The sequence below is a fragment of the Lagenorhynchus albirostris genome, chromosome 2 (genome assembly GCF_949774975.1).
Source record: "Lagenorhynchus albirostris chromosome 2, mLagAlb1.1, whole genome shotgun sequence".
NCBI lineage: Eukaryota > Metazoa > Chordata > Mammalia > Artiodactyla > Delphinidae > Lagenorhynchus > Lagenorhynchus albirostris.
In genome coordinates this window covers 104,955,343-104,981,834 of record NC_083096.1, presented here as the reverse complement: position 1 = coordinate 104,981,834, position 26,492 = coordinate 104,955,343, and the positions used below count along the sequence as shown (strand labels likewise).

General features: G+C 34.9%; 1 protein-coding gene across 2 annotated transcripts in view; it reads right to left on the bottom strand.

The window, feature by feature from the left end:
• EVI5 (ecotropic viral integration site 5) overlaps positions 1 to 26,492 on the bottom strand; it is a 205,972-nt gene that overhangs the window by 130,097 nt on the left and 49,383 nt on the right. For both annotated transcript variants that reach the window (XM_060139567.1, XM_060139568.1), the window contains exons 2-5: positions 22,659 to 22,888; positions 2,941 to 3,130; positions 2,061 to 2,285; positions 1,167 to 1,241 (exon numbers count right to left, since the gene is read on the bottom strand). In XM_060139567.1, coding sequence (XP_059995550.1) covers positions 1,167 to 1,241; positions 2,061 to 2,285; positions 2,941 to 3,130; positions 22,659 to 22,807 — 639 coding nt within the window. In that variant the 5' untranslated portion in view covers positions 22,808 to 22,888. The remainder of the gene's footprint in view (positions 1 to 1,166; positions 1,242 to 2,060; positions 2,286 to 2,940; positions 3,131 to 22,658; positions 22,889 to 26,492) is intronic.

Below are 26,492 nucleotides of genomic sequence, written 5' to 3'. Positions count from 1 at the left end.
TCCTCCACAATAGCACTGATATAGAAATTGGGAGAAGGTTTTAAAAATGGTGATATTTTAAAAAATAAGTTGAAATGATTGAATAAAAGACCAAAAGGAGGTAGAAAAAATACTATCACTGGGTCCCTCTCAAAAAGATTGAAACGATAGTCACAAAATGAAAAAGTGTGACACCAAGTAAAATATAAATATGAAGAACAATCACCCAGTTGTTTTATAGTCATTCCTTTTATGATAAAGAAATCTGCACACTTGAGTCTTACAGCAATGTGTTTCTACATACTTTCTCTATGACACTGAGTTAATAAGAATCACTGAGTTCTGAACTCAGTGCAGAACTGAGTTGCAAAAACAAGCCCACATGATCAAATGAAGTTATCTCCAAGGTTTCTTTTCAGATCATATTTTAGTCTGAGACTAAATATAGAGTATGATAGACTTTTTTTTTTAATTTCAATAAGGCTGGAGAGGTAACACAACGTGCTATTTCCCTTCAAAGTTATGACTGATTGTCCCTGTCCTTGACTTCTGAAAACACCCCACCCAAAATAAGTCACTGCCAATGGAAATACATGTTATATCCCCAGGGCAGTAAAAGTGACTGAGTACCTCTATTATAGAGCCTATAGTAAAACAGGCATAACAAGCCCTCAGCTCTGTGACAAATAAAATTACTGTATAAATTTCCAAAGACGTTGTACATGATAAATAAGATTTTCTTTTCTTTTCTTTTCTTTCTTTTTTTTTTTTTTGTGGCTGCGCCGCGCAGCATGTGCGATCTTAGTTCCCCAACCAGCGATAGAACCTGCCAGGGAAGTTCCATAAATAAGATTTTCATACCAACACTTTAATCAGTCCTCCTTGGCTGAGAAAAGATTATTCGTCATTAAATATTGACATATAAGTTAAGATTTAAAAGTAGATACAGGCTTTAGAGAATATTATGGTCCAAATGTAGATAAGGTGAAATTTGATTTAGTGGCAGGATATCTACTGTATGTTATTTTCAATACTTTTAATATTTTAAAATGCAAACTAAATGTTCCTATTTAGACTATGTTTAGGGGGAAATACCCAATATCTACTTACTAAAACAAGGATGATATTTAAGTTCTCCAACTTTAATAAAGAACTTAATTGGACATTTAATACTTATACTAACTTACCTGCATAAGCAACAATCCAACTATAAAAGCACTTCCTTGACAGTAACCAACCTCACGATCCACTAAAGAATATGCCTAAAAAGTAAAAAATGTTGTTCAAAATACTTTCACATGATTTATCATACCTTCCTTCTCTAAAAGCCTAAAGACAGTAAGAAGGTGGATTAAAGACCATTTTTTTTAGAGAAGCTCTTGCTTGCTTTATTGTAGATGTTATCCTATCCTGTAAGTATTTTAAAAGCAAATGATTTACCACATAAAATTTTATTTTGATGATTTCCCAATTAGGAACTGACAACTCCTAAGGACAAGAAAATAAAGGAATCTGTACTCAGGAAAGTGACAAAGCTTAAAAATCATTAAAAATATATATCTGACAAAGATCAAAACTAGAGTAGGATGAAGGCGAAGCACTGACAAAATTGAAATGATTTAACAAGAAATCAACATTTCACGGAGGTAGCTAGAAGGAAAAGGAATTATGCAAAGGGAAAAGGCAACATTGGAGAAAAAATTACAATGGCACACACTTTTAAGGGCTAAGAGCTCTTAGCAATGCTGGCCACAGCAAGCGAAAAATTTGCTCTCAGATTGTGACTCATAGAAGGTGAATTATTCATTCTCATGGAAGATATTCTCTATGGTATGTATAGTGATTTATAGGTTATTTGATTTCAGTCAACTGATACCAAGCAATGTGAGGAATTTTCTAAGAGTTCTCCAAACTAGACAATAATCTAGCATCAGAATTAAAGCCAAAATTATGCTAAAGTCAAATTTATTGCCAAAGCAACTGATTACTGGGGTGAGAGTTCATACTTCATTATGAGAAATGTTTAATTTCAACCTCCTGAGAATTCATTTCATCTCAAAAAATGAATAAATAGAACTTACCTTCATTACATTAAACAAAACCTCCTGTCCAAGACTATCTTTTTCCTTAAAAAAATTGTGTTCAGGATAAGTTCTAGCAATGTCCCTTCGGATCAATTTTTCACAAGGTGAGGTCATTTTCAGGAGTTCTGAATACTGATCCTTAATTGGCATACTTTGTGCACTGCACAAAAGTTGCCAAACTATTGCTCTAAAATGATGGGGTATCCCTTTACGAACAAGTTCCTACAAATAAAAATAAAAATAAAAATGTTTAAGTGACTTATTTAGGCTTCCTACCTTGAAAGCCAAAGAAGACTTATTGGAGGTTGGAGTAGAATAGATGACTTTCTCAAATTTATAATTCACAAAGCTACTTTTATAAAAATAAGACTAGGGAACTTTTTAACCAAGGCTACGATTTGGCTAAGATACGGGTATATTCTGTTCTGATCAGAGGGACAACAATGCCACAGATAAATTCTTGTCATTTCACTCAGAGTATGGCCTCTAAAGGTATTAAGGACCTGATAATCTGCAGAGCTGTGAATGATGGCACTGTAACCATCATCTTTCAAAGGGCTGTTTTATGTTTTAAAATAAAAAAAGTAAAATACTGGTAACTGAAGGATATAGGATGTCACAACTTCCATTTCTGAATCTATAAAATAAGAGAATTTAATATCTAAAATAATTTTCAGCTATATATTTCTACAATTAGGAGACCTCTATAACAATTGATAGCTACAAACCAAAACTTCTATGGGCACAAATATATAAAGCAGACCTCTTCATCATAGCACTTGGGAAGTACTGAATCTGATTTTTTTTAATCCTCTATTAATTGATGCCTCATGCCCTTTCGGATAAGAGGAAGGACTTAAGCAAAGAATATGAATACCTTAACTTGCTTTTCCTTCTTTTTGCGCACATCTTCCCATTCATTAACAATTCTTCCCCAAAGAATCCAAGAGTCTTCTTCAAGGTGACTGAGGTTGCTGGAGGCTGATGAACTTGATACAAGGGAGGAGCCACTGTTTCTTCTTGATCCATTTACAGATCTTAAAGATTTACTATCTGTTTCTAACAATCTAAAACATAATTAAAAATTGCTCAACATCTCACTGTGACACTAGATGACATGATGATACTTAAGAGCTTCACTACTGCAATTTAGCCATGGTTTTAAAATATATATAATTTCAATAATATTTGGTCAGCATCTATAAAATTAACTGCTGTATTTTTTCTACTAAGCATACAATTTCAAAATTTGAAATAGTAAATTATGTTAAATATTTTACTATTAGTCCCCTCATAATTTCCCTTCATCACCACTAAAAATTAAAAGAAATCTTCTGGTGAGAAAAGTGATTGGGAGGGCTTCAGGAAAAAAAAACTACTTGGAAGAGGTATAACCAATTCTATGAAAGAACTAACCCTATCATGTTTACAATGTGTCTAATCAAATTCCTAGTCTTTTTTCATTTTGCTTTTACCGATGCATAACTAACCTGCCCAAACAAAAAGTGTTTTGTTTGGCCCATGCAATGTTTGAGTAAAAAACTGAATAATTACTAAAACTAAAATTAGAAGATTTCATTTATCTGTTTATATACACATATATTTATATTTATTTACAATTCTGGACTCTCTTGAAAAATAAAAAGATAGGGACTAGGCCCACATTCCTAAACAGAAACAACAGGATGTAGCAGAATAGGAGCTTCTCCCTTTAAATGAGAAAGGACTTTAATCCACTAACTCTCCATAATCCCTACTATCTCCCAAAAACTCAGGCCAACTAACAGCTGTCATTTATCATTGGACTTGCACTTTTAAACTGAAACGTCTTTACTCTTAAGGCCCTGTTTAAGCCCTCTTCCTTATCTGTAGAATGATGGGTTAATATAATTTCAGAGATCCATTCCATGACTCATTACAACATCAAATCCATTATTTCTTTCACATGTACACAGGCTATTAAAAAAAAAGGCTGGAAAAATGTGGCTCTATCATTATAAAGATGTAAATTACATGTCATTCAATAGATTATTAAAACATCTATTTAGGTATTTAACATGGCTACTATTTACTTCCAGTAACTCCTTCAGAAAATCATCTGCTTAGACAAGAAATGCTCCCAATACTAATTTATGACATATAAAAAATAATTAAGAAAAGAAACATATGAGTCAAATTATACAAAGCAGATTATAAAAACACCCTTTGTGAGCCATATTTATATCTTGCTTAACTTTACATCCCTTTATATCATCTTTGTATTTAGCTCAATACAAAGTATACTGAACACTGACTGAATCGAAATAAAATCAAAATCCCCATATTAAAAAATACCGTCAAATACCAGATAGTCATATTCAATAACACAGTAATATAAACTGTACTTATTCTATCCTTATTCATGGGATAATTTAATACATTTTTTACGGCAACAATAAATTAAATAAAATGTCCCAAATATTTCTAAGAACAGAAAAACTTACAAAACAGCCAAATTCAGGGTCAACTCTTTGCTATAAATATTCTTTATCAGAAAAAACTAATTAGGACTTTTCCCTGGCAGCACACTGGTTAAGAATCCGCCTGCCAATGCAGGGGACATGGGTTTGAGCCCCGGTCCAGGAAGATCCCGCATGCCGCAGAGAAATTAAGTCCGTGCTCCACAACTACTGAGCCTGCGCTCTACAGCCCGCGAGCCACGACTACTGAAGCCCGCGCGCCTAGAGCCCATGCTCTGCAACAAGAGAAGCCACCACAATGAGAAACCTGCCCACCGCAAGGAAGAGTAGCCCCCGCTTGCCGCAACTAGAGAAAGCCGGCGTGCAGCAACGAAGACCCAATGCAGACAAAAATAAATAAATAAAATAAATTTATATAAAAAAAGAAAAAACTAATTAATGATAATGTTTTGCTTTAAATACTATTTTCCCCATGTTATTTTAGTAAGTCCATAATATATCTTATGAAAAAATTAGTGTATGTATTTAAGTAATTTTATGTATGACTCTAAACCTTAAGAATTATAAATGGAATACAGAAACAAACTTTACAGAAATAACCTGAACCTAAGTTCTTCATTTCACTTATTCACTGAATGCTTGCTATATGCCAAATAATTAAATTGCACCACTACCATTAACAAAGAGACACGCAGTTAAAAAGAAAATAATGGTATTTCCTAAGCTAAACATAAATTTGAGATATAATGAAAGTATAGATGAAAAAGTACCCAAATAGAAGTTTTCTTTTTTTCTTTTAAGAGTCAGAAGGGTCTCAGAGATCCCCACGTTGTAACTTTAAGTATAAGCAGGAAAGCCAAGTGAATTCATGGGCGGATTAGAGAAAAGGGTTAAGCAGTTCACCTTCAGAGGACAATGAAATAAGTAACATAAACAAATATACAAAACTGTGAAAAACATTTACAAATGAAATATTCCAAGTAAAGACATTACATTATATTGTCTCTGCCTTAATTCACATATTAAAAAAAATGACTCAAAATGGACAATAGGCCTGAATATAAAACCTAAAACTATATAACTCCTAGAAGAAAACAGGAAAAAGTCTTCACAACCTTGGAATAGGCAAAATTTGTTAATGGGACACAAGGAAACACTAACAATAAAGGAAAAATCTGATTAAAAAATACTAAATTGGACTTCAAAAAGCTCTGTTTTAAGAAAATGAAAAGGTACGTCACAAACTGAAAAAAAAAATCCTTAACATATGCATCTGACAAAAAGGACTGGTATCCAGAGTACATGAAGAACACTTAAAATTGATAATTAAGAAGGCAAACAACACATTTTTAAAAAAATGAGTAAGAGACTTAAACTGACACTTTCCAAAACAAAATAGTCAAGTAGTCAATAAGCAACTGAAAAACATTCAACATCCTTAGTCACCAGGGAAACCCAGGTTAAAACCACACTATGTACACATTAGAATAGCTACAATTCTAAAGACTGGCCATACCAAGTGTTGCTAAAGATGGGAGCAGTTGTGACTTTCATATAACCATGTCAGAAGTATGTAAGAGTTCAACCACTTTGAAGAACTGTTTGGCAATTCTTTACAAAGTTAAACACATTTTTATATGACACAGCAAGAGAAATGAAAACCTACATCCACAAAAAGACTTGCAATTGAAAGTTCAGAAGAGCTTTATTTCTAGCCAAAGCCCAGAAACAACCCCAATATCCAGAAAAATAATCAAATTGTGATATATTCATTCACTGCATATATATTCACTGCAACACTATTCAGCAATAAAAAGAAACCAACTTTGATACATACATGAATCTTATAAACATTAGGTGAAAGAAGCCTGATGCAAACAAGTACATGCTATATGATTCTACTTATAAGAAGTTCAAGAACAAGCCTTCACAGATTGTAGAAGAAAAGCCTTCCTAAACATGACACCAAAAGAACAAGTAACAATAAAGAATATGTATAAATTGGACTCATCAAAATTTTAAATGTTTTGTACCTCACTGGATGCCATCAAGGAAGTGAAAAGAGGGACTTCCCTGGTGGTGCAGTGGTTAAGAATCCGCCTGCCAATGCAGGGGACACGGGTTTAAGTCCTGGACCGAGAGGATCCCACATGCTGTGGAGCGACTAAGCCCGTGCGCCACAACTGCTGAGCCTGTGCTCTAGAGCCCATAAGCCACAATTGCTGAGCCCACGCGCTGCATCTACTGAAGCCCGCGTGCCTAGAGCCCATGCACTGCAACTAGAGAAGCCACCGCAATGAGAAGCCCAGGCACCGCAACAAAGAGTAGCCCCCGCTCGCCGCAACAAGAGAAAGCCCGCGCGCAGCAACGAAGACCCAACACAGCCAAAAATAATAAATAAATAAAAATAAATTAAAAATTCAAAAACTAAATACATAAAAATAATAAAAAATAAAAGAAAGTGGAAAGAAAACCCACAGAATGGGAAAAATATTTGTAACCCATGAGTCTTCTATCTAGACTACATAGATAACTCTTACAACTCAATAAGAAAAAGACAAACAAACCAATTTAAAAATGGGCACAGGGACTTCCCTGGTGGCACTGTGGTTGAGAATCCACCTGCCAGTGCAGGGGCCACGAGTTCAATCCCTGGAAGATCCCACATGCTGCGGAGCAACTAAGCCTGTGCACCGCAACTACTGAGCCTGCACTCTAGAGCCCGCAAGCCACAACTACTGAGCCTGTGTGCCACAACTACAGAAGCCCGTGAACCTAGAGCCCATGCTCCGCAACAAAGAGTAGCCGCTGCTTGCCACAACTAGAGAAAGCCTGTGCGTGGCAACGAAGACCCAAGGCAGGCAAAAATTAATTAATTTTTTAAAAATAAAGCAATCATTTAAAAAAATAAAAAATAAATAAAAACGGGCGCAGAATAAGAAAAGACAATTCTCCAAAGATATAGAAATGGCCAATAAACACATAAAAAGATGCTCAACATCACTAATGATTAGGGATATGCCAATCAAAACCATAACAACACACCACTTCACAACCACTAGTATGGCTATAATCAAGAAGACAAATAATAAGTGTTGGTGAAGATATGGAGACACAGGAACCCTCAGACACTACTGATGGGAATATAAAGTGGTTAAAAACCACTTCGGGAAATAGTCTGGCAATTCCTTAAATGGTTAAACAAAGACTTACCATACGAATCAGCCATTCTACTCTTAGGTATATATTCAAGAGAAATGAAAATCTATGTCCACACAAAACTTATACAACGAATGTTCATGGCAGCATTATCCATAATAGCCAAAAAGTGGAAACAATCCAAATGTCCATCAAGTGCTGAATGAATAAAAACACTGGTATATCCATAAGGTGTAATATCATTCAGTCTTGAAAATAAATGAAGTAGTGATACATGTTACAACATGGATGAACCTTGAAAACACTATGCTAAGTGAAAGAACCAGTCACAAAAGGAAACATATTGTATGATTCAATTTATAGGAAATAGCTAGAATTCAGAAAGTAGATTAGATGCTGCTGAGGACTGGAGTGGGAGTAAGGGGAACAAGAAGGAATGGGCAGTGGCTGCTAATGGATACAAAGTTTCTTTGGGGGGTGATGAAAATGTTCTAAAATTGATTGTGGTGATTGGTTGCACAACTCTGTGAATACATGAAAAAACACTCAATTGTACACTTCATATGTGTGAATTGCAGTATATGAATTATAGCCCCCAAATGCTGTTATATCGAAAAAAGAACAAATGAAATATATCCACGGCAATAAAAATCAGATGAAAAGTTTCAGGTGGTGGGGTTGCTAAAAAGGGCACAAATGAATATTGTAAGATGACAGAAATTGTCTCCGTGTTAATGGTCTGTGGGTTATACACAGGTGTATACATCTTTCAAAGCTCTAACTGTACACTTAAGAACTGTGCATTTCTCTGTTGCAAATTATACATCAACTTTATCAAAATGTATTAAAAATACTGTCTCTGAAAAAAAATACTGTCTCTGGTTAATGACATTAGGGGTAGTGAGAATTAGGTGAGAAACTACTGCTTTTTATTACTAGAAGCCCTTCAGAATTGTTTTAAAAACCATGACTATTACTATCACAATAAACAGTAACTGTTTTTGATATATTAAGTGTATCTATTTCATAAAGAAAGGGAAGTATGAACACTACTTCCTTTCTTTTTTCAAATTTGTTGGTCACTCTATCAAAATTTAGAATTTTCTAAGGAAAAATTTTATAATTTTTTTCCAGTGCTATGGATATAATGAAATCCTTCTGAGAGAACGTTAACATTTTCCAAAAGAAGTAACATTTGAATTGATACTATCAAGTCTCTCCCCAGTAGCTACTTAGTCATGGTATGTAGAAGAATCTACATACTAATTAAGAATATGTAGACCTTACAGAATGTGTAATTAAAATCAGATATTTTTATTCCTTTTTCCTAAAAGCAGTGATTAAAAAAAAAAAACCACCTCAGGAAGACTGCTAGACAGGTTGCCACCTAGTTTAAATTCAATTAAAATACTCTTGACATGGCAGTAGAGGCACAATGCCTGAAAATGCCAACAGTTTCCAAAGACTTTAGCCTGGCAACTGAGAAAGTGGTAATACAACAACATTACTCATGATCCATGGGCTAGTGAGAAGTCTATTCAAAACTTATTCAGTTATCTTCCTCTTCCCAGAGCACATGGGTTCACTGCCTTGCATGGATTTACTATAATTTTTTTTAAAAAAAAAAAAAAGGAAACTACCTTCCCACCCCAACATAATTTCCTTATGACTAATACAAGAAGAAATTTATCAAATTAAGGAAAAGAATATTGGCCTGGTAGGAATATTGTACGCTATAATCAAAGGCATTCCCCATAGGTATGTGTGGCCTGCTGCTATACAATAATTCAGAGGCCCAAATTTATTCATCCTCCTAGAATGCTGCCAGACTAAGACATCAGAGTTGAATCTCTACTGACTGGGGAATAAATACATAGTCCTCAGTCTCCTAGCTAAGCAATTCCAAATTTCTGTACCTCCAGCTCTAAGGGCAGCATTCAAAATGGCTACAGCTCCAAATTATCTGAGGTGGAGGTGCTAAAGCCAATTATCAGTTGGACTTCAAATAGTATCAAGGATGGAAAAAGTCTAGGATTGTTTGCTTGCAGAAGCTTAGAATACTTGGCAGAGAGAAAGCATTTCCAGTTCCCTAATAGACAGGACTAGGGACTAAAGTGAGAACAAGGGAATATGCCAACAAAGAGAGTAATCAGGGTCTTTGGGTCTTATTTTAGAGAGATTACCTTCACCATATTCCTGCTACTGAGAAGTGAACCTTCACCTCACCAAGGGGTCACCTATCTGAGAAAAATGGTACTCTGTGCACTTCAATGATGGGTACATGAAAAAAAAAAAGTAGCTTATGTATAGCAGGTCATATTTGACAAACATGAAAGAAAAAAAACCCTCTACTTACTACAATACTATGAAAAATACAAAGGAGGAGAAGATAAAGAATGGGTTCTCTTTTGGGTTATTTGGAATATGAAGTACTTGTGGGACTTACCCACGTAGATAAGAAGCCCAGAAGTTGAAAAGTCTACAAATGGAAACTGGGCAATTATTTGACAAACTTTTTGAATATCCTGCTGTACTCAGTATAATGCTTTCCTATGGATACCAGAAATAAGAGAGCAGGATACAAAAATGACGGGTCAACATGCCATTTGGGAATGTGTAAACTGCTAAGTTAATTTATAAAGAACTAAGGAAAGATCTAAGAAAGCTAAGGAAGAAAACTGCTATACAAGAAAAACACTTGGAAAGCTAAATACACTGGCACTTTATTGCAGAGGGAGCAACCTTTCAAACATAGGGTCACTCTTGTAATGTTACACCAAACAAACAGGATATGAAAGTGCATGGAGAAAGACAGCAGCTTGCTGGCTAAAAGAAAGGCAAATCAATAGCAACAAAATACCCTTCTGATTCACAGGAGTCACACCCTTTCACAGCAACATCATCAAGCACATATACAAGTCTCAGAACAAGAGAAACAAGAAGGGACAATTAAGAGAAAAGACAAGGAATTAGCACAGGAAACAATTCAGAGACAACTCAGGAGGGAGGTGCCTAGACGACAAGAATCTCTCCAGTTCTGAAAGCATAGGGGTTTTCTTTGGCTTTTGTTTCCTTAAGATGAGATCTCAGAGAAGGTGAATGCATGAGTCTTGCAGCCCCCTCTCAAATATTCTGATCAGAAACTGATGGTTGGCAATCTGTATATGTTCTTGGGAGAAATGTCTATTTAGGTCTTCTACCCATTTTTGGTTTGCGTTGTTTTTTTTGATATTGAGCTGCATGAGAGGCTTGTAAATTTTAGAGATTAATCCTTTGTCAGTTGCTTCATTTGCAAATATTTTCTCCCATTCTGAGGGTTGTCTTTTTTTCTTGTTTATGGTTTCCTTTGCTGTGCAAAAGCTTTGAAGTTTCATTAGGTCCCATGTGTTTATTTTTGTTTTTATTTCCATTTCTCTAGGAGGTGGGTCAAAAAGGATCTTGCTGTGATTTATGTCATAGAGTGTTCTGCCTATGTTTTCCTCTAAGAGTTTGATAGTGTCTGGCCTTACATTTAGGTCTTTAATCCATTTTGAGTTTATTTTTGTGTATGGTGTTAGGGAGTGTTCTAATTTCATTCTTTTACATGTAGCTGTCCAGTTTTCCCAGCACCACTTAATGAAGAGGCTGTCTTTTCTCCATTGTATATTCTTGCCTCCTTTACCAAAAATAAGGTGACCATATGTGCATGAGTTTATCTCTGGGCTTTCTATCCTGTTCCACTGATCTATCTTTCTGTTTTTATGCCAGTACCATACTGTCTTAATTACTGCAGCTTTGTGATATAGTCTGAAGTCTGGGATCCCGATTCCTCCAGCTCTGTTTTTCTTTCTCAAGATTGCTCTGGCTGTTCAGGATATTTTGTGTTTCCATACAAATTGTGAAATTTTTTGTTCTAGTTCTGTGAAAAATGCCATTGGTAGTTTGATAGGGATTGCTCTGTATCTGTAGATTGCCTTGGGTAGTATAGTCACTTTCACAATGTTGATTCTTCCAATCCAAGAACATGGTATATCTATCCATCTGTTTGTATCATCTTTCATTTCTTTCATCAGTGTCTCATAGTTTTCTGCATACAGGTCTTTTGTCTCCTTACGTAGGTTTATTCCTAGGTTTTTTATTCTTTTTGTTGCAATGGGAAATGGGAGTGTTTCCTTAATTTCTCTTTCAGATTTTTCATCATTAGTGTATAGGAATGCAAGAGATTTCTGTGCATTAATTTTGTATTCTGCTACTTTACCAAATTCATGGATTAGAGAACAGTATGGAGGTTCCCTAAAAAACTAAAAATAGAATTACCATATGACCCAGCAATCCCACTACTGGGCATATACCCTGAGAAAACCATAATTCAAAAAGAAACATGTACCACAACGTTCACTGCAGCTCTATTTATAATAGTCAGGATATGGAAGCCACCTAAGTGTCCATCGACAGATGAATGGATAAAGAAGATGTGGCACATATATACAATGGAATATTACTCAGCCATAAAAAGAAATGAAATTGAGTTATTTTTAGTGAGGTGCATGGACCTAGAGACTGTCATACAGAGTGAAGTAAGTCAGAACGAGAAAAATAAATACCGTATGCTAACACATATATATGGAATCTAAAAAAAAAAAAAAAGGTTCTGAAGAGCCTAGGGGCAGGACAGGAATAAAGATGCAGACGTAGAGAATGTACTTGAGGACACGGGGAGAGGAAGGGTAAGCTGTGACCAAGTGAGAGAGTGGCATGGACTTATATATACTACCAAAGGTAAAATAGATAGCTAGTGGGAAGCAGCCCCATAGCACAGGGAGATCAGCTCAGTGCTTTGTGACCACCTAGAAGGGTGGGATAGGGAGACTGGGAGGGAGATGCAAATGCAAGAGGGAGGAGATATGGGGATATATGTATATATATAGCTGATTCACTTTGTTATAAAGCAGAAACTAACACACCATTGTAAAGCAATTATAATCCAATAAAGATGTTTAAAAAAATTAAAAAAAAGAAACTGATGGTTTACTGATTGCTTTATGCAGACACTCCAGACAGAAAGCATAGACACTGCAGACTGAAGCTAAGCTAGTTGCAACAGAAATAGTACAATAAATTCTTTTAATTAATCATATCATCAAATTCCTCAGGAAATCAGATAACCGATTAAAAATTTAAAACAATCCTATGAAAAGAAAAAGAATAAAGAGTTCGAGTGAAGATCTAAAGGCTTCTCCTATGATTAAAAATACATGAATTTTTAACGCAAAGACTTGAAAATACATGTTTTGTTCAGAAGCTTTTTACTACTTCCTTAAATGTTCATGGCTGTGTTATAGAGAGTATCCTTAGGAAAACTGAGGTAATGCTGTGGTGGTAAAATTATAAACATAAAAGTTAGATCATCTAGATCAGCACTGTCCAATAGAAATATAATGCAAGCCCCTACATAATTTAAAATATTCTAATAGCCAAGTTTAAAGTATAAAGAAATAGTTGCAATTAATTTTAATAATTTATTTTATCAAATATAGTCAAAATATTACATATTTTTAGTATGTAATCAAAATTTTTTAATTAATGAGATTTTTTCCCCCCAAAATCAGCTCTTCAAAATCTAGAGTATATTTTACTCTTATAGCCCACCACAATTTAGACCAGCAACATTTCAGGAGCTCAACTGTCACATATGGCTAAAGGCTTCCATATTCGACAGTGTAGACTTAGATATTGGTAGAATACAAAGATATATAATTTAAGGTTTCAAAGATTCCTGCTTACCATATTTTAAAAAATAAATAAAATACATTTACTTTCGTTTAGAAGAACCATTTCCTCATCCTCATATTTCACCCCCCAAAATCTGCTAAAAAGTAAAATCTGATTCTAAATAACAGAATGCAAAAGGAAACAAACATGGTTACAATGCCAAACTTTTAAACCACACAAATAATGGCCCGTTTAAAATTTAAATTAGCACTATTCCCCTCCTTAATTAAAATGCATTGCTATTACACTTGAACCTTACCTTCTTAAATTCATCTCAGCCAAAGCCTTTGTATTTTTAAAATGAAAAACACACTTAACACAGAAAAAAAAATAGCTGTCCCATTTCAACTTCAAGGCTATCAATAATTAACTTTCATCAAACAGATCTTTGACATTGTATTGAACCATTTCTTCACATCTTCCTGGGGTTGCCAGATGCACTGATTTTTAAAAAGTGATAACTGCAGCAAAACTATGGGAAGGAAAAACAGTTTCTTTATAGAATTTGGTATTTTCATGTTTCTTCAATTTTAATTTTCTAAAATACTGCCAAAGTATTTTATACTTTCTTAATCAAAGACGGTTAAACAACACAAGAGATTCATCTACATTTGCAAAAGAGAAGAAAACATCCTAAATAAAAGCATTTCCCCTGTTAGAAGTAACAGTTGTGTCTCAGTTTTTACTTTAGATACATAACTTGCATATCTACATTACAAACAACAGAAGTGGTCAGAGAAAATTTAGCTTATTATTCTTGCAATTTTTTCTTGGACTTAATACATTGCTGGGGTACTAGAGCAGAACAGGGGAAGGTGAGCTAGATCTTAGTGTTTGTCATTTTATTCTTTATTAAAGTCAGAAAGATGTGTTTTTCCACCAGGACTGTTCTCCTAAGGCAAAACAAAATATTGCTACATTTACCCATTCTCTACACATAAATCCTTCCCATGGATTCTGGGTTTTAATGATTTTTTTAAAAAGAGTGAGAGACTCAAAATGTGAACTCAAAAAAGTACAAAGTTTTGAGTAATTCCACACAAGAACAAAGGGTGAAAACCTTCTGCTTCTTTTACTTCTTCGAAGTCTTACTTGTCAAAATTTCTTTTCTAGACATCTTTAAACAATTCTAACAATTATTATTTAATTGTTAAGATATATGCCAAGCACATCTAGTATTCTGGAATAAATTGTGAATTACGTGAGAAAAAGTCCATCTATACACACATCACTTGCAACAATTTTTATATGGTGTTTTCTATATTTTAGTTATACAGTAATTATTGATCATAACCATAAATTCAACTTTGGTCACTTACAAACTCAGGGCCAAAGTTATCTTTTGTGCGAACTACTTTTCCATGTAAGAACCAATTCAAAACTTATAAATTCTTTACATCCTTTAGCACTATCTGTAAGTGTTTTACTTTGCCAGTCCTGCCCTGGTTTTATATTCCACTAAGTTTTCCACACCATACACCTCCTTTTGAGAGTCCCCGCCACTTTGTTTTCTGTGAGCATCTATTTGCTCATAACTGCCTTCACACAACCCAACACTCTACTTTGCTCTTTCATGAGCCTCTTCCAAATTCATCTTATCCAAGAAACTTTGCCAATCTACATATTATGCTAGAAAACTACCTCCTCCTAAAACCTCAACCAAAAGACTTTGCTCTAAATCTTTCAAATGTAATAAGCAAAGGGGCACGAAGTTAATACCAATACACACATAAAACCCACATAAAGTTATCATCATGTGGCACACCAAGCTTTCTATCTTACCCATCAAATGCTGAGAGCCAAAGAAAACCCTTTAAAAGCACTTTCTAGGAAACAATAATCAGAAGGGGACAATTTCTATTGCCAGGTTTGAATGGGCTAACATTAGGTCTTCTTCTAGTTGTTCATTTGGGCCAGGTTCAAAATCTCTAGCTTGTAAATTCTATTTCCAGGTAATTTCTTTCACGTCTCTATTTTCTGTCTCCATATCAACAGAAAGGGAACGAACCTTAGGACAGGTCATTTGAAAGCAAAAATTTCAACAACTACCTCAGCAATAAATTTTTTTAAAGCTGAGCAGAGTTAATATTCAGAATATATAAGACTTTGGCCAACAGGCAACAACGGACAGCAATTTCTGAAACTCAGGAGATAAGTGAGGTAAGACCTATGACTGCCATCTTACCTCCCATGCGAGAGTTTCCAGATTCTGGCATGCATAGGAAAAATTCAACAGATCCTAGTGAACTTTCTCAATTAAGCAGACAGAGCTGAGAGCATGAGGAGACCAAAGTGGCTAGAGTCCAAGGAAAAGAGTATCAGACCTTCAAACAAGACCTTCAGAGATTGACAGAGGATACCCATTAAGTATTCAGCTGGGAACTGATCAGCACATGTATGTAAGGAAACTACCCAAAGCTAGAGGGAAAAAAAACACCAGAAAAGATTAGATTTAACAGTGGCCACCATTCACACAGGGCCAGGAATAGTATCTGTCCCCACCGGCCAGACTGGAAAACCTGTTTCAAGGCATATTGGGTAAAGTACACAAAAGGGTCGTGCCTCAGTAGGAGGGAATAATAGCCCTAGGCTGTGCACTACTCCAGAGCAAATTCTTTCCAAGTAACTTAACTGCATTCTTGAACAAAGCTCAAGAATATTTATAGGAAAAAAGCCAAACCAAGTGAGGTAAAATTCACAATGTGAGACATCCAATCAAATATTATCAGGCATGCAAAGAAGCAGAAAAATATAACCAATGAGAAGAAAAAGCAATTAATCAAAAGCAAACTGGTATTGATAGAAATGTTAGAACTACCAGACAAGGCCATTAAAAGTTATTAAGACTATACTTCTGTATATTCAAAACTTAAGTAGAGACATACAAACAACACTCAGCTCCACCTTCTAGAGATGAACAATGTGAGAGATGGAAAAACACACTGGATAGGATTAATGGCAAATTAGACATGGCAGATCACAATATAGAGAACTTAAATACAAAGCAATAAAAATTTTCCAGAAAGTGAACACGATATCAGTGAGCTGTGGAACAACTTCGAGTGGCCTAATATTTGTGTAATTAGAGTCACTGAGGAGAACGAGAGAAAGGAACAAAAAAAATTTGAAGGGGCTTCCCTGGTGGCGCAGTGGTTCAGAGTCCGCATGCCGATGCAGGGGACACAGGTTCGTGCCCCAGTCCGGGAAGATCCCACATGCAGTGGAGCAGCTAGGCCCGTGAGCCATGGCTGCTGAGCCTGCACGTCTGGAGCCTACGCTCCACAATGGGAGAGGCCACAACAGTGAGAGGCCCACGTACCACACACACACACAAAATTTTTTAAATAAAATGGTTGAAAAGTTTCCAAATTTGAGGAAAATTATTAAGTCTACAAGAAGTTCAACAAAACCCCAAAGTAAGAAACATGCAGAAAACTACAATAAGGCACCTCAGAATCACTGCTTAAAACCAGGGATAAAGGACTTCCCTGTGTGGCTCAGTGATTAAGAGTCTACCTGCCAATGCAGGGGACACGGGTTCGAGTCCTGGTCCAGGAAGATGCCACATGCCGCAGAGCAACTAAGCCCGTGTGCCACAACTACTGAGCCTGCGCTCTAGAGCCCGCAACCCACAACTATTGAGCCTGCATACCGCAACTACTGAAGCCCAGGAGCCTAAAGCCCATGCTCCACAACAAGAGAAGCCACTGCAGTGAGAAGCCCATGCACCGCAACAAAGAGTAGCTGCCGCTCACCACAACTAGAGAAAGCCCGTGCGCAGCAATGAAGACCCAATGCAGCCAAAAATAAATACATTAATTAATTAATTAATTAACAAAACCAGGGATAAAGAAAAACTCTAAAAGGAGACAGAGAGGAAAAATGGCACATTATATACACAGGAACAAAGATAAGGATTGCATCAGATTTCCCAATGTAAACAATACAAGAGTGAAGTCAATGACACATCATTACAGTACTGAAGGAAAACAAACAAAAAAAACAAACAAAAAGCCCTGTCAAACTAGAGTCCTATACTCAGAAAAAATATTTTTAAAAATCAAAGGCAAAATGAAGACTCAGACATACAGGAGTAACCCACACTACATGAAATATAAAAGCAAGTCCTCCAGACAGAAGGAAAATTCTATCAGTTGGAAATCTGGAGCTAAAAAAGAACCAAAGAGGTCTTCCCTGGTGGTGCAGTGGTTGAGAGTCCGCCTGCCGATGCAGGGGACGCGGGTTCGTGCCCTGGTCCGGGAAGATCCCACATGCCGCAGAGCGGCTGGGCCCGTGAGCCATGGCCGCTGAGCCTGCACGTCCGGAGCCTGTGCTCCGCAACGGGAGAGGCCACAGCAGTGAGAGGCCCGCGTACCACAAAAAAAAAAAGAACCAAAGAGCACCAGAAATGGAAGCTATGTAGGCAAATATAAGATTTTTTTCTTATTATTTCAATCTCATTTAAAAGATAATTGACTACTGAAGCAAAAATAATAATGTAGTATGGGGTTTATAACATATACAAAAGCAAAATGCATGATAAAACTAGCGCAAAGGATTGGAGAGGAGAAATGGAAATGTACTATTCTAAATTCTTACACTACGTGTGAAATGGTATGAGATCTCTTGAAGGCATACCGTGCTAAGTTAGTTAAGGATATATACTATGAACCATAAAGCAACCGCAAGAGGGAAGAGATATGGGAACATATGTATATGTATAACTGATTCACTTTGTTATAAAGCAGAAACTAACACACCATTGTAAAGCAACTATACCCCAATAAAGATGTTAAAAAAATAAAAAAAACCAGTTATAGCCAATAAATCAACAAAAGATAAAACAGAATCATAAAGAACATTTCATTCAGTCAAAAGGCCAAAAAATTAAAAGATAAAGAACAGTAAAACAAGATGACAAATATAAACATAACCATATCAAGAATTACATTAAATGTAAATGATCTATTTTCCTCAAAACCTAGAAAATACTATGTTAAGTAAAAGAAGCTAGTCACAAAAGACTACCAATGAAATGTCCAGAATAGGCAAATCCATGGAGACAGAAAGTAGATTAGTGGTTACCAGCAGCTGGAAGGAGGGAGGAAAGGGGAGACTAATGGGTACAAAGTTTCTTTTGGGAGTCATAAAAACATTCTGAAATTGGATAGTGGTAATGTTTGCACAACTCTGTGAGTGTACTAAAAATACCACTAAATTGTACACTTTAAAGGGATGGATTTTATGGTATGTGAATAATTAAGAGCACAATAACAATACAATAAAAATACTGGAAAAGGTGCTGAAATAATAATAAGCATGTATTTTCTAAGATCCAGCAAGAAGATTCTAATCCTCACTTCACTCTATAAGGAGTGTGAGTATGTGATCTGCTTTGGCCAATAAAATGTGAGTTGAAGTTATGCGTATCACTGTCTAGCAGATGTTTTAAGATATATTTCCACTATTTGCCATAAGTCTGGTTTATCCTGCATAGGGGCTGGTCACTGTTCCAGAAATGAAGTGTGCAGCAAAAATGTACTCAGCCTGCAGTTTGGGATGAACGTTAACGTGAGCAAGAAATAAAATTCTGTCATAATTTTTTTAAAAAGTGATCTAATTACCGTAATTAAAAGGCAAAGATTGTCAGATTGTATTTTAAAAAGCAAGAGCCACTATATGCTAACTGACAAACTTTAAAGATAAAGAAAAAAATAGAATAAAAGGATGGAAAAATATATAAAATTTTAACATTATTCAAAAGAAAGCTACAGTGACTAGATGAGATAAAGTAGATTTCTAAGCAAACAATATTACTAGGGATAATGAGTGCATTTCACAACAGGACATAACAATTCTGAACGTTTATATACACAATAATAAAACTTCAAGTTACATGAAACAAAGACTGATAAAATTTAAACAGAAATAAATCCACAATTATAGTTGGAGGTTTCAATACTCTTCTCTCAACATCTGACATCAATATCTGATACAACAAGTAAACATAAAACCAGCAAAGATACAGTAGACTTGAACAACACTATCAATCAATTTGAATCAATTAACATTTATAGAATACACCACCAAACAACAGCTAAATACACAATCTTCTCAAGTGCACATAAAATATTTATCAAAACAGACCACACTCAGGACCATAAAATTTAAAGGGATGTTGCTAAAGCAGAGCTTTAGGAGAAACGTACAGCACTAAACACTTATATTAGAAAAGAGGAAAGATCACAAAGACATTACAAGGACACAAGACATTACAGATAAAGGTCAAAGACGTCGGAAGACAACTACAGACCAATTTCCCTCCTGAAAATAGATGCAAAAATTCCAAACAAAATTTTAACACATCATATCCAACAATATTTTATAAAGACAGTAAACAATACTTTATAAAGACAGTATATAATGACTAAGTGGGGTTTATCCTAGGAATGCAAAGTTGGTTTAACATTTAAAAATCAATGTAATTTGCCATATTAAACTAAAAGAGGAAAATGATGTAATCATTTCAAAAGATTCAGGAAAAGCATTTGACAAAATCCAACTTCTGTTTCTTATAAACTCTCAGCAAATGAGAAATAAAAAGGAACTTCTTCAATTTGATAAAAGTCATCTACAGAAACCTACAATTAATTTCATATTTAATGCTTTCCCCTTAAGATCAGGAAAACAAGGCTATCTGTTCATTGCTTACACTCAAATTTGTACTGGAGGTACTAGTCAATTGCAATAAGGCAAGAAAAAGATATAAAAGGCATCCATATTGTAAAGGAAGACACAAACATGCTTTTATTCAGACCACATGCTCATCTATGTAGAAAATCTAATGGAATCTAAAGAAACAACAAAACCTACCAGAACAAGTGAATTTATCAAGGCAGCAGGATACACGAATGACAAAAGAAAAATGATTGTATTTCTATATGGTAGCAATGAACAATCAAAAATTAAATTTACAAAAACAATAGCATGCACAAGTAATAAGTAAATGAGAAATATGTTGTGCTCATGGGTGGAAGGCAATACTGTTAGGAATTCAACAGCATTCTGATTAAAATCTCAGGAAGCATTTTTGTACAAATTACTTCATGTAAAATTCACAAGGGTATGATAAACAGCAAAAATAGTCAAAAGAACAAAGATGGAGGATTAACACTATCTGATTTCAAGACCTATTAGAAAGCTACAATAATCAAGACAGTGTCATACTAACATTAAAGTAGACAAATAGATCAGTGGAACAGAAAAAGAATCCAGAAATAAGCACATAACGTATACAGACAACTGACTTTCGACAAAAGTGCAAAAGTAATTAAGTGGAGAAAGGACAGTCTTTTCAACAAATACAAAAACAATTAAACATGCATATTCAAAAACTGAACTTTGATCTATGCTCTGTTTCATACAAATAAATTAACTCAAATGTACAACAGTAAATCTGAAACTTAAAAATATAAACCTTCTCTAACACAGGAGTCTACCTGTGTGACCTTGAGCCATCAAAAGCAAAGTCCATAAAAGAACAACTTCAAATTGGACTTAATTACAATTTAAAACTTTTGCTCTTCAAAAGATAATGCTAAGAGAATAAGCCACAGACTGCAAAAAAATATTTGAAAAACATATATATGGATAAAGGACTTGCACCTGAAATATATAAAGAACTGTTAAAACACAATAATAAGAAAGGAAACAACCTAATTTTTTTAAATGGGCAAAAATTTCAGACAGACATTTAATCAAAGATGACATATCAATGGCAAATAAGCACATAAAAAGATGCTCAACACCATTAGGGAAATGAAAATTAAAACCACAAGATACAAATACCTATTAGAATGACTAAAATTAAAAGACTGTACCAAGCATTGATAAGGATGTAGAAGAACTGAAATGTTCATACATTGATGATGAGAATGTGGAAAACTATAGGCCCTTTGGAAAACAGGTCGACAATTAAATGTACACCTACCATATAAACCAGCCATTCCATTCCTAGGTATCTACCCAGGAGAAATGAGAGCATAAATCTATACAAAGGTTTGTACACAAATGTTTATAGCATTTCACAACAGGTGAGTAGGTAAACTGTGATATATCCATACAATGGAATACTACACTACTAAGCAAAAAAAAGGAATGAAGTATTCATATGTGCTACAACATAAAAATTATGCTAGTGAAATAACCCATTAAAAAAGAATACATACTGTATGATTCTATTTCTATAAAACTGTAGAAAATGCAAACTAATCTACAGTGACAAAAGGCAAATCAACGGCTATCTGGGGATAGAAAGGCAGATAACAGATATGTTCATTTTCTTGATTTGGTTGATAATTTCACAGGTATATACATATGTCAAAACTTATCAAATTGTATACCTTAAGTATGTGTACTTTATTATGTACATTATATATCAAAAGAGCTGTTAGAAATTATCTCTCTTATTACCCTTAAAGCCAGTGGTGGTATATATCTTGACTGAACGTAAAAGGACGCTCTTCCAATAACTCTTTAATAGCTGATGCCCTAGAGAACTTCTGATAGTAATATTAGTGAAGGGGTACCCAGGGTCCACAGTACACATTAATAACGGAGTAAACAAGTATTCTATATCACACCATTAAAAGAAAAGAATACTTTGCCTTCCATGAATAAATTTATGAAGAGATTTCCCACTCTAAATCACAAATCAGATATCCATCCTAAATTAAATAATTCTACAGCTTTACCAAAGGGGACTATTTAGAGAGTTTAAAAAACAAAAATGGTAGTTTTATTTGCCTTAAAAACCTTTTCTAAAATTCAGGAAAAATTTAGATAATTTGCTATATTAAGAAAACAAATCTCTACAGCTATCCAAGGCAGAAGAAAATTTTAGTCCAACTTTAGTTTTAAGATCAACTCCTCCAAAAAAGACTTGAATACTTTTGTTAAGTAGCTTTGATAAACAAGGAGCCAAAAACTAAACATTCTTCTTTGGCCACGCCACACAGCTTGCGGCACCTCATTCCCTGACCAGGACTAGAACCCGGGCCACAGCAGAGAAAGCCCAGAATCCTAACCACTAGGCCACCAGGGAACTCCCCTAAACATTCTTAATTTGAACAAATATTTAAAATTTTGATTATGGCATATATACATATATGAATGGTTGACTTTGTATGATAATTAAAAGAAAGAAAACCCAAGCAACCTCACTTACCTATTTTGTTCCTCCAGTTTAGCCAGGAGTTCTAAGTCGTCTGGACTCAACTGTGATGGGGAAGATGGTGAAAGGGCTGGCGTTGACAGTGTGGTAGACGAGGATGTAGTGTGTAATGAAGCAGATGGACTTGCCACCTGACTGGCCATCTGACTGACTGTATGTGACACTGTGTTCTTCACCCATGAGAGAGTAGAACTCAACTTTTCTGCAACCTTGTCTGTCGCCACCTAAGGATAAAAATAATAGTTGCATACGTCAATTGTATTGTATGCATTACCAAGAACTTGATAATCCTGGTTAGTTTTACTTTATAACCACCATCAGAATATTTTCTTTGAGTTAATAAAGGTAAAACCTGTTTTAGCAATGATTGTCCTAACATACAGCTTTTGGAAACTCCTTATTTCAGTTCTGCGACATGAACAAATTAGAACAATGCTTTCCAAACTACAGGCTAAAATCCATCAGGGAGTGATAAAATCAATTTAATAGGTAACACCACCGTTTTTAAAAAATGAAAAAGAGCAGAAAGTGTCAATGTAAAGGTATGTTGTCTTATAAAATTTCTGTCTCAGTTGCATATATGTATTAAAACTACATACTACATGTATGTTGAGTTGGGATATGAAATATATTCTTTATTTGAGTTATAGTCAAAAACATTTGAAAGCCGAGGAACTAAAACATGTCCATTAGGTGATGAGGACAGGGAAATCCTATATGACCAACAATTCAACAAAAACTGGGCTTAGTATAAATAAGATGAAATGAGACTCATGATGTATCTTCAAACCACTAAAGAGTATTTTTATTAAAGAGGATTTAGCTCTAGAAGAACAAAATTATGATAAGTGATTGATTTAACAGAGTAAGAGAGTTTCAGGTACAATTTTCAAATAGTTAGAACTAGTCAGAAATAGAATGGGATGCCTAGAAACAGTAGACATTTCCTACCAATGGCTACAATTAAGAATCCATAACACAACATTGTAAAGCAACCATACTCCAATAAAAATTTTTTTAAAAAATTCATTATGAGAGTCAACATGGAAACCTAAATGTCCCCTGACAGATGAATGGATAAAGAAGATGTGGTACATATATACAATGGAATACTACTCAGCCATAAAAAGAATGAAATAATGCCATTTGCAGCAACATGGATGCAGCTACAGATTATCATATTAAGTGAAGTCAGAAAGACAATAACAAATACCATATGATATCACTTATATGTGGAATCTAAAATATGACACAAATGAACACATCTATGAAACAGACTCAAGAACATAGAGAATAGACTGGTGGTTGCCAAGAGGGACAGGGTTAGGGGAGGGGTGAAGTGGAGTGGGAGTTTGGGATTAGCAGATGCGAACTGGTATATATAGAATGGATAAACAACAAGGTCTTACTGTATAGCACAGGGAACTATATTTAATATCCTGTGATAAACCATAATGGAAAAGAATATGAAAAAGAATGTTAAAAAAAGTTAATAATATAAGAGTCAAAAGTCAAGAGTTGGTTGAAGATGAGTTTCTGTTTTAGATGGGCAACCAGGACTAAAAAAGCCTTTCAAATCCCTCCCATCTCTAAGATTCAATGAACTATACAAACGTCTATATATTCTTCATAAATCATGCCAAAGTCCTAAGCAGATATGCCTACAGCGAATTCATTTGAAACACAAAATATACAAAGTAATATTCAAACAGGCATTATCACTTCAGTAATGAAAAACAATGTGAACAATAACCATATTTGAATATCTATATAAAACTAAACATTCTTAATTTGAGTTTACAAAATAAGGTACAGTAGTTTTTTTAAGGGATTATATACTTTTTTGAAACTATCACAAAAAGAGCTTCTTTTTTTTTTTTAAACAGATCTTTATAGGAGTACAGCTGCTTCACAATACTGTGTTAGTTTCTGTTGTACAACAAAGTGAATCAGCCATATGCATACATATACCCCATACCCCCTCCCTCTTGAGCCTCCCTATCCCACCCCTCTAGGTCGTCACAAAGCACCAAGCTGATCTCCCTGTGCTATGTGGCTGCTTCCCACTAGCTAACTATTTTATATTTGGTAGTGTATATATGTCGATGCTACTCTCACTTCGCCCCAGAGTGAAGATAAGTCAGAAAAAGAAAAAGAGCTTCTTGATTGTGAAGTTCTTAGACAAAACCTATGAAGTGCTTTTACGTGCTTTGAGAAGATCTTAAATTTTATGCAACAGAAAATGACTAAAGCACTATAAAGTTGTTTTCTAGATAGACATATTCTCAGCTAACCTTGGTTACATACAGCAACTTATACACACAAAAATTAAACACCAACTTATATACACAAATAAAAATGCCACCTAGACTATCTTAGCAGATACTACTCTCCCCTCATGGGTTGTCCAAGTCTTTCCTTCTCACTTCATCAACACATACATGTCCCCACTTCCTCCACCTCACCCAGCAGCAGAAAAATTCAATGTAGGGAAAAGGGATTCTAAGGTCATAGTTATGCCATTCAATGTGAGGCTGGAACTTCTGAGACAAAGATTTGATTACAAGTGAATAGGGGCAAGAGTTTCATTAACTTAAAGATACCTCTCATTTTCTTTTCATTTTCAGTAACTTTTTCATTTTAGAACTTATTTCCCTTGGAATGGCATTATAGAAGGGATCAGGGAGCTCTTACTGTTCAGGGAAGAACCCCCAAGATGGACAAGCATGATGAAGTAGGGGAACCAAGGAAAAGAAGTATGGGGACGATCATTTAGGCTTCCAGGCCAAAAAAAAAAGTCCTCGCCAATGAATAGACCAGCAGCACAGTTCATTAAGGCAAAAGGCCAGATAGTAACCAAATAATTTACCCAGAACTTCCTTTGTACCAGGAAATGGTAAGAGCCATGGCAGACAACAAGACAGCCTGTTGTAGTTTGTTATCCTATTGATTTTCTCTACTCAGTTACAACTACAAATTCAGTTGTGAAGATGGCACTATAATTTGCATCCCACAAGCACACTATATTGTAAAACAGAAAACCTAACACATAAAATTTACAGAAAAATGTTACCCTTTACTAACACTGATGACAAATTTCAAATATACTCACAACTTTCAAAAATTAATGCTTACAACAAGGACCTACTGTATATATAGCACAGGGAACGATATTCAGTATCTTGTAATAATCTATAAGGGAAAAGAATCTGAAAAAAAAGGAATCAAAGGATCACTTTGATTTATACACCGGAAACACTATAAATCAACTATACTTCAATCTTAAAATTGAAGTATATGGAAATAAATACGGAAAAAAATTTTTAAAGAAAGAATTAATGCTTTAAATTTCCATTATATAAAAGTTCTCTACTCAAGCTAACTGTAGCAAAGCAAAAGACACCTATTATTTGCTTTAATTTGTTTTTAAAAATAAATTTATCATACCCTTTCTGCACACTGTAGCAACAGGCTTCCATTTAAAAAATTTGGAATAACCCGGAGCACAATCCTGACATCCTTTCAACCTTGATGAAATGAGATTCAGTCTATAACTACTGAAGGCTCAACAACCCATCTTTACAATTTAAAATTCTAAAATATAACTGGAGTATTTAATTGCAGTTGCACTTTAATAAAGTTTAATTCTCATGGTTCTAGAAATCCCACAGGATGAGTTATTTTTCATATATCATCATGTCGTATTTTTCCTTTAACGCTACTTTTCCAAATCTCTAACCTGCCACCTCTAAACCTCTTTCCCTCATCCTATGGTAAACTGAGGTCATGAGGACACAATAAATCTGACAATGCAATTATGTCACAAAG